The sequence below is a fragment of the Diadema antillarum genome, unplaced genomic scaffold, assembly GCF_040938485.1.
Source record: "Diadema antillarum isolate AM-2024a unplaced genomic scaffold, OU_Dant_1.0 seq00000406_RagTag, whole genome shotgun sequence".
In the NCBI taxonomy this organism is placed as follows: domain Eukaryota; kingdom Metazoa; phylum Echinodermata; class Echinoidea; order Diadematoida; family Diadematidae; genus Diadema; species Diadema antillarum.
Window position 1 is genome coordinate 1981367 of NW_027271394.1, and position 10443 is coordinate 1991809.

At 38.3% G+C, this 10443-nt stretch overlaps 1 protein-coding gene across 1 annotated transcript in view; it reads right to left on the reverse strand.

Annotated features, from left to right (window-relative positions):
• Positions 1-4588, reverse strand: part of LOC139732231 (uncharacterized) — a 134271-nt gene extending 129683 nt beyond the window's left edge. The window contains 3 exon segments of the mRNA XM_071643108.1: positions 132-272; positions 2959-3228; positions 4564-4588. Of these exon segments, the coding sequence (XP_071499209.1) occupies positions 132-272; positions 2959-3228; positions 4564-4588 (436 nt within the window).
• Between the last annotated feature and the right edge of the window lie 5855 nt (positions 4589-10443).

A 10443-nucleotide genomic window follows, 5' to 3' on the forward strand; every position in this document is an offset into this window, starting at 1 on the left:
ACCTGTGGGACAATGCAAACTAAGAGAGGTCGTTGACCCATGGACATTGATTCCGGTGCATCTGATGTTAAGACACCTGTTCTGATGTGACGTCACAATGGCAGACCTATTTCTTGAAGAGAAGATCATACTTTCACCGTTTACCTCGATACCAAATATGTTGATATGATGTTTGGGTTGGTCCGACGAATCAATGAAACAGGTGATGTTAACATTGGTGGTATCCGTGTCGTTTTCCACTAGGATTGAGATCAGACCTTCTTCTGGTGGATCTATCAAGATCAAGTGTAATGGGTGAATGACATTAGAAATAAGGAAGATACGACTTTCTGCCACAAATGCTCATAATAACTTGAGTGCCAGTACACACGATAACAGATTTCATGAACATTGACACGAACCTTCAACTTTGATGGATTACGTTAATCACTATAGAACTTAACATCGGCAATCCGAACGTTACTGTTTGTAAGACAAGCAATTACAATTAATGAGTTTGAGGCCAGGTTAAATAGTCATCTTTTGAAGAAATGTATTTTCTGTTTGAATTTCTTGTATGCATGTCATTTTGTAATGCGCAGTAGAGTATATCATTATGGTAGCTGCGCAATATTAATGTCCTTTATTATCATTATTATTATTACTCTTGACTGTAAATATAGCTCTCCCTATAGTAGAATAGGATAAGGCTATACATTTATGAGTCTGTCACGCAGATGTCATTGAATTGAATTACAGTTTTTTCTTCAGATGTATACTTGAACAATACAATTGAATATGTTACTTGTGTTTATCTGTAATCCTCGATATTGTTTATCCGTCTTGTTTTGTCTTCTTTCCCTTACTCTCTAGTAAAATGGGAGATTTAGTTATGACACCACCAAGTTTTAACTTCCAAAAGAATCTTGTACTGTTTCACTTTGAAATGTATAGACCTCCAGGGTCAAATCTAAGTTGACATTATCCTCTGTTGAGTTATTCGAGGTAACTACTTCTGTATCTGACATAATTCTGGAGAAGTGATGCTTTTAAAAGTTTTTTGTTTGTTTGTTTTTATTTTGTTTTGTTCTCCTTTCCTATGGACCCTTTACTCATGCACTTGGTTTCTTTAGGGTTTGATGCGCAAAATAGTGAGCTATGAAGGACTAGTCAAAAAGAAGCTTTGCTCTTAACTGATGTTCACTTTCTTATTTAAAATTTTCATAAATCATCTCTCTTTTCCCTTAAGCTGTCACTTGTTTACTAAGGGGAATCGTGACATCTCCATGGTAACAACGTTTCTGGAAGACGTAGTTGTAAACAGTAAAGACTGAATTGAGATTTTATCATAGTTTTTCGCAATGGCAGCACGTGTTTATAGGGATGAGCAAAAGAGACTGAAAATAACATGTGAGTATTATACATATACACGTACGTAAATGTACATTACAATTAAGGAAAAAAAAAAACACACACACACATCTATGACACAAGTACGCGAATGATTTGATTTGAATATATTGCACCTGTAGGGCAATATGCTTCCGTAGTGTTTGTCGAACCGAGATCGTTGGTTCCAGTGCAAGTTACTACGGTACAGTTTTCAGGCCTTGTCGATATAGTGGTCGATGGAATGGTTGACAATGATACAGTCTTTTTCCCAACCTTGACTTCGAAAGTATGCAGTGGGGGATGAAGCACAATCATTTCATTTACGTGACAGTTTATGACCAATATTGGTTGGTTATTTTCGCCCAGTTTCTCTTCCAGCTGAATGTCGATTATTCCAGGGCGAGGTGGATCTGTTAACAAGTGTTCCAAAAAGAGAGGGAGAAAGAGAAAGAGAGAGAGAGAGAGAGAGAGAGAGAGAGAGCCATAAAAAAAAAGAAAAAACACCTCTACATAGATGTACATGTGATCCGTCAGCACGTAATATCATAAAATTCGTAGTCATTAAAGACGAAAATATACACATGAAAGTGATTTAGCTGAAAAGAATAGGAAAATTGTAACTATGATATTTACCTACCTATGGTAAGAATTTGTCGGACTAAGAATGGAATGATAAGTTTGTCCGTTTTCATGAAGCAATTTTCAACTATTTTTTATGTTAATAGCAACTGGTAACTAGTATGTGCTTGAATGCGCGATCTCCTGCGCACTATAGTGGGCGAAGGTTGCATTTATAAACATCAACGCTGAATGGCTTGGGCAGTAGGTCTCGAGAGCATAAGTCGACCCATAGTCATTGTGACCACTACAATACGTATCCCACTACTATCCCCTCACCTGTCGGGCTATAGCTCTCGATAGAAGAAGTCGACACATAGCCATTCTAACGAAGAGAAGTGTCCTACTACTTTCATTCCTTCACCTCTTAGGCCACTTGGTCTCGATTCAAGAAGTCGACCAATAGCAATCATGACCAATACAAGTATCCTACTACTATCAACCCCTCACCTCTCGGGCAGTAGGTCTCGATAGAATAAGTCGACCCATAGCTATTCTGACCAATACAATTGTTCTACTACTATCATCCTCTCCTCTTCCGGGCAGTATGTCTCGATAGAAGAAGTCGACCCATAGCCACTCTGACCAATGGCAATACAAACATCCTGTACTACTTTCATTCCCTCACCTCTTGGGCAGTAGGTCTCGATAGAAGAAGTCGACTCATAGTCATTCTGACCAAGACAAGTGTCCTACTACTATCTTCCCCTCACCTGTCGGGCAGTAGGTCTCGATGGAAAAGCCGACCCATAGCTGTGCTGACCAATTCAAGTATCCTACTACTATCATTCCCCCATACCTCTTGGGCAGTAGGTCTCGATAGAAGAAGTTGACCCATAGTCATTCTGACCAATACAAGCATCCTACTACTTTCATTCCCTCACCTCTAGGGCAGTAGGTCTCGATAGAAGAAGTCGACCCATAGTCATTCTGACCAATATTAGCATCCTACTTCTTTCATTCCCTCACCTCTCGGGCAGTAAGTCTCGATAGAAGAAGTCGACCCATAGTCATTCCGACCAATACAAGTGACGTTCATGCACCATTCGGGGCGGGGTGATAGGATCAGAGAGCTGGAGTTAGACTCCGTCCCAGTCTCCGTTTGGATGATGAAAGCGTGCAGACGAGGAAACGGCTGGTCTCGCGAGTCCACGTGACAAGTGATGGAGAGGATGACCGCAGTGCTGGGTAGTCTTTTCTCATGGAATTCCAAAGATATTATATCGGTGACAGGCGGATCTTTGAAAACAGCAAAGCCCAAGAAATCCCCAATTAAAGTGATTATTTCCAGTGCCTTTGCTTCAAACTTAGTGTATAGTTTCATCTATCTAAAAGAGTATTATTGCACACTTGTTACAGGTGCCTTTACGCCTGATATATTACCTTTTGGACAGTATATCGTAGATGCTGTTGTTTCGCCAATCCCGTTGCTTCCAACACAAGACACTTGGATACACCATCTAGGACGAGGTGATATGGTAGTGCGAGGAGATGAAGAACGCGACAAAATGACGTCATCAGCCGAGATGACGTAATACTCGATAGCCGGAAAGGGTTTGTCCCTGGAAATCACGTGACAGTCGATGTCGAGGGATGTTTGGTTCTGAATGTCTTCTCGCTCATGAAACCTGATGGACAGTGTGCCGTTTAATGGAGGACCTAAGTGTAAAATTCAAATAAAGATTCATATCATTCATATCAACTGTTTCTTCTCCTCACAGAAAGTTCACGAAAACTGACGAAGATGAAAACACGTGATCACTGATTTCATGATTGTCTCCTTCAGTACATACACCGCGTCTGTCAAGACGCATAAACTGATTTCAAGATTGACGATTTTTAAATATCATTTAAGATATGTAATGGTAAGAAAGAATTGGTGTGAAATACTTGGTACCTCAAATTATATTCACCATTAAGCTTCAATATCTGGATCTCAGGAAGCAAGCATGTTCATGAATTTTGAGTTATGACCGCAGCTTTCGTACATTGCCTATTGAATTTCTTCGTAATTCCTGCTTCTTGTTCTTAGCAAGATGTGTTTATGGAAAATAAACGATACATGGATATGCTGTTGCCGCTTTGCTTTTGTGATCAAACTGTTTATATCTTACAAGAGTACATCTTCATGAAGGCAGTTTGAGGCACCTGGATACAATAATGGACTGTGTAGATATTGATGAGGAGGTCACTGCGTTGTTAATATTGTTATCACTATTATTAGGTATGCTTTTATCAATACTGAAATATGCCCATCTCGTCACTTTTTATTCAGGTGCTTTTTTTTCTTCATATCATGTTGGAGTACTCAATTATTAGCTCACGAAGGTTTGGTCAAATTGATCAATGACATATATTCCATGTGGATAACTCACACAGACGAATGTATATCATACAGAACTCATGGACCAACAAACCACACACAGACACACACACAGACACACACACAGACACACACACAGACACACACACAAACAGATACAAGATGTAGATTCATGAAAAAAGACACTCGTACAGATGTACAGCTACACACATAGATACGTCATACATAATAACATACACGTGTATACCTACATGTGTTGATTCGCACAAAAGTCATACTTACATAGTATTATTATCATTATTATTATTATTATTTCCATGTATCATAGGTGTAACGATATCTTTCAATGTAGTGAAAATCTAATATTTGTTTTGTTTCTCATTTCTTGACGATAATACATTTATCTCTGTGACCAACTTGGATGGTAGGGCCTACTTCAGAATGAATTTATATCCTCAATTATCTCCTTTCATATGACATCCTATTTTGGTCTAAAACAATGAGGTGCATCTCCTGTACAATGACTAAGCAGTCAATTGATCTTGATAATTGATGATTACGTTTAAGAAATCTTGTTCTACACGTTCATATATATATATATATATATATATATATATATATATATATGTATGTATAAATATATAAATGTATCATATATATGTATATATGTATGTGTGTGTGTTCGCGTCCACGCACGCGCGTGCGTGTGTGTGAGTTTGTGTACTAATGTCATCATTCATGAGTTACGATTCACTTTTAATAACTTTCAACATGAATTTCTCGCTATACGTTGGTGTTACAACTATCTTAGTTTGTTCGTCACAATTTTCAACACTCATGTTGATTTTTTTTTTTTACAGAGAGGGTTGATATATATACCACGAACACCGAATCAGAACTACACATACATTCGGTTTCTCTGTTAAACCAGCAGTTTATTTATTGACGTGACCATCATTCACTAAGATCACTGCAGGCCATGCAAAAAATCAAAAGAATATTACATCTTATTTATGGAAAAGAGAGAGAAGATGAAAACATAAGACACTATAAAAAGAACAGAAGCGCAACTGATTGCTTTACATACATTGTAAGATACTTTAAGGAAACCGAAAGTACCACCAATGATGTCATTAGAAAATAATTGCTCTACTTCGTTTCCATAATGAAAAGACGTTATACAAGGCTCAACATTTGATGTAGCCCTGTGGCCCGGGGCTCCCAGAAATAGATGTTGGGCAACCACTTAATAACAAAGTATATGTTTGTGAGCCCCTTTAACATACCTGCCAATTTTCGCATAATTATCAAGGTTCATAGTCATTTTAATTTTCTTATGTGTTACTTTCTTACTTCTTAGTCACAGTACGTGGCATTTGACACACATTGTCGAACATGTAAATATTCAAACAATTATCATGATTTATTGTATTATCTTAATGTTTTATAAAAATAGTTCACTTGTTACGCTTTTCTTTATTTTTCGGGCCATAAAAAAATGCAATTCAATTATTCTGATGGCCCCAATGGGCTCCAAAAGAAAAAGTTGATATCGAGCCTTCTTTTTTATATTACACACATCTAAGTAATGTGACGTAGAATTAAATCATATGAAGTAAAGTAGCTTCTTAATCAGTTCTATTTCTGTTTTCGACCGCCAATACATGAAACTAAAATTAACATAGTGTCGGCATGATTAAATGAATTATACCCATCAATATTCATTATATTGTGTTTCAATTAGTCAAAACGTATTAAGTAAAAATACAATGCGATGTCAAGTTGAAGGTACACTAGCAGAGAAAATACTTTGAACAAGGTTTTGAGAAATTAATAATTTTGACAAGCAGAGGACCATCTTCATAAGCAAAGCTTGACTGGGAAAATAGCCTCAGATAATGTTGCAACATAAACAGTCTGATAAAATAAACTATCACAAAAGTACGCTATAGACATTGCCACTCACTATATAAAGGGTAATCAACAGTTATTATAAATGTAAGTACGCGAGAAATCATACATCTTATATCAGACTTATCAGGAATTTTGTACATCAAATCAATACACGGTAAGATTTATCGACAATACTACAATGAACATAAGATTAAAGACAGTTGCATCACAATTATTATTCCACTGACTACTTGTGTTTTGAAGACATGCTTTTCATTTCGTTTCAGGTCACTTCCAATGACATAGAGATTATTGATAGGCAATAAAATCTATTTTGGAAACTACAGATAAGAAATAATAACATGTGAATGATTTCAGAGTGAGTTAAGATACAAAGTGTACAAATTATGATTCTTCATTCGGAGAAAATATTGTTGGTGTGCATCCAAGGCTTTCCCTCATTTTGACCCTCGCAGCTTTCCATACCTGCAGGCAAATGTCATAAAAGGATCTTAAAATTGTTGCCAAAGACATGTAAACATGCAGGATATGGTGTCAACTGAAGACAAACAAATATGGCAGGCAGTACTGTGTGTTCTTAACAAAATCAAATTTCTCTACAGAAAGGCAGTGCGTACTAGTCAATCAAAGAATATCATTTGAGGCACTTCTGCGGTAGGAAAGTGAAACGCAATAAAGGCAGTGAATATACATCTAAAATGCGACAAGAAAATAAATCATGAAAAGGAGGACATGGTATATCTATCTTATTAATGCAATAAAATCTTAAGTCATTGATGAAATGTAAGAGTAGCAACATAGATGAAGCTAAGCGTGTTCTAAAATGTCTATGGAGGAACACAGCATGTCAAACCAACGAGTGTTTATTTTTCCCCGGATGGAAGTCAATATCCTCATTTCTTTCGATTACCGCTTTCATCTCGTCTGCATCTCTTATAATTCTATCTGGGTAATGATTCAAGTTAAGTTTATCCAAGAGTATCTGGTTTTCTTGCCAAGTACTAAACCTAGAAAGTAGTAAGTAATTGTAAATGTTATAACATTCTACTTGATACATTTTTCAAAGCGCACGGATTCAGTAAATTAAACACGCTATGAATAATCATACCTCAATCAGAAGACATTTTTTCTCTTCACGAGGACAGTGAAGCAGGTGATGATGGAGAGGATGAAAACGACGACGAGAAGAGCGTACGTGGTCGATGATTGTTGAAGGACCCGTCGATGAGGGCTAGCTATGGGACCCCCTATCGATAAAGCACCAATGGACAACGGTAGCGTTTTCTTCTTGTTGTGTTACAGTTTCCCTGCATTCCCTGAGTACTGCGCGGTTTTTAGCTCGGACTTTTTTTCTTTTCTGAACTAGCTAACAACTTAAACGCTGTTTAAGTATAATTTGTGACAAGAGCGCAATGATGCATTCCTTACTGTCACATATCTGTTTTAAATTGTCGATTTAAGTCTTTTTCTACCTCATCTAAAGCATTGTATATTATGTCAAAAGGTCGCAGAATGATTATGGAAGGAAATACGACATAAAAAAAACCCCAATCATACTGTCGTGCTTTTCAAATTAAGTGTGCTGTTCCAACCTAACGGTATAAAACTTGCTGTAAGTATAGTAACATCAGACGATAATACAGATGCAGAAGGTGATCTGTGACGATCATGGATCACGTGACAAGTTTGTAACCCTCAATAAAACTCTCTAGCGCCCTCTCTTGTCTCAGTGCTCACAGATTATTACCTTCTTCTGTACCCCCTGAAGTGACTAGAGATTTCTGATCGCCATCATACATACAAATTTGAAAAAAGTGTGATAGAATTAATGATTGTCATGAACTTATAGGACCACGTTTAGATCACGTACTGTATGTTTTGCTTCGAAAGGATAAGCCATGATACTTTAACTTACCAGAAGGAATTTCTGTCCGGCAATGTTCCATCCATGACAACGTGTCTCCGATTCCGTTGGTCGCAGAACACGTGACATTGATGCAGGCATTGGGGAGTGGAGACAGGATCGCCTAGGCACAGCTGGAGGAGGACAAGGTGTCGTTATCAGCTGTAATGGTGTATGTGTGGAGATGTGGGTAAGGCTGGTCAGAGAGGTCAACATGACAGGTGATGATTAGAGTTACCAGGTTTCCTTCACCTCTGATTTCCGTCGTCTCGATCCTAAGGATGTTGCTACCAGGTTGTTCGGGACCGGCATCTAGAATGAGACAAGGTAGTAAAACGGGAAATGGTTAAATATTAATACAGACCATGGAAAAACCTGCTTGGAATTTTCCTTGTCATACTGTCATCAGTGATGCAATAGCGATATGGAAAGTGATGATATCAGCAGTTTTGATGTTTACTGTTGGCACCTTACAGCTAAAACATGGTAGGCCTCCTTGTAAGGGCTCAAAATTCATCTCAATTCGCTTGCTATACATCGAAAAGCTCCGTCAAGGAAATCGCCTGGCTGAGGCATCTTGATGGGATAATAAGTTTGTTTGTTTATTTCGAAAATGTAACTTAATACAAGTCGGTATTATTCCTGAAGCGCCCTCCCTGCTCAGTAGTGGGTATGCAGAACGAAGGTGGTACGTGGATATCGCTGTGGCCCGATGTATTGTATGTAATCGAATGTAACAAATTACGAAGCCACAACCTTCAGGTAAGCTCTGAGAATGTACAGTATTTTTGGCCAAGCTTTCTGGCTAGTATGTATTGCGCATTGTTTTCTTACTTTACTGTTCGTTCAATATAAGCAAGAAAAAAAAGTGTTTTGTATTTACCTGGTTGTGGGGGACAGTAGGTCTTGGTCATTTCAGTCTCTCCATATTCGTTTATGCCAGTACACACGACATCGATGCATGTGTTGGGTTGAGCGTCTATCGTCACCGTAGGAGAAGCTGAATCGGAAATGACGCTGTCGTCGACTGCAATGAGGTACGTGTTGATTGGTGGAAAGGGTTGGTCTTCTGGATCCACGTGACAAGTAATTATGAGACTTGTTTCAGCAGCTTCTTGAGTCTCAAACGACACATTGATGATTCTTTCTGGTGGCTTATCTGTTGTATAGAATATGATCAGTTGAAATATTTATTACTGTCTAAACCAGGAACCGATCACCAATCAGAAATTAAAATGGATGTACCTTAAGTCTGAAAGTTATCGCAGATGAACAGAAAGGGTAGAGGGGAAATTGTTACATACTTTGCACTCAGTTTGTAAGAGACTGACAGTTACATCCACAAAGCATGTGTTACATGGAGCAAATACCAGCCGATAAAATCATGATTTTCATCATATCTAGCAGCAAAGTGTACAATGCCATAACAACAATGTGTTTCATCACATGACTCGGCTGACGCGATTTGTAAAGACAAAAATGAAAAGAAACGTGTAGCCTGTAGGCATGGATGTGTGAGCGAGCATGATCAATATCTGATATCGTTTTATTTAGTTTTTTGTAACACAGAAAATATTGTAAGACCAGACCAGAGGAAATTGTACGGAAATTTATAGGCAGCTAAGAGTTCCTTTTAGTTGTTACAACATAGTTTAACGTAACCTATAGTGGCCTTTGGCTGCAGTAAAAAAAAAAAACAAACCAAGGTATAAAAAACAAAAACAAAACAAAGACAGAATTGTCGCACTGTTAAAGTGCACATTGTATGAAGACTACCTACCTCGAGGACAGTGTGTGAGCGTGGCTGAGGTCGTTCCAATTCCGTTCGTCGCGGAGCACGTGAGTTCGATGCAGGCGTTGGGGCGTGGTGAGAGGATGGCTGAGCCGGAGCTTGATGACGATAGAGTCGTAGTCTCAGTCCCGATGGTGTAGTTGTGGAGGTACGGGGACGGCTGATCAGTGAAGTTCACTTGACAGGAGATGACTAGAGTAACCAGATTATTCTCGCCTCTGATCTCTACAGCATCGATGGATAAGATGTTTTCTCGTGGGGGTGTACCGGGACTTGGAGTGACACATGGAGTGATGGACCGGGGTACATCGACACCACCTGTTTAGTCAGTTCAAATGTAATCGACACGTTATTCGTTTATTAGTTAATTTCGATTTAACGGCACATGAGAAGAAAAAAAAAGAGGTATTGATAGGGAAGTCTATGACGATAAATAAACAAATAGAAAACAATTCAGGCACATTACCAATCAATGATAATTCATTGTAAGGCTCGTATTGAGTCTTAGATCATCATCCGTGC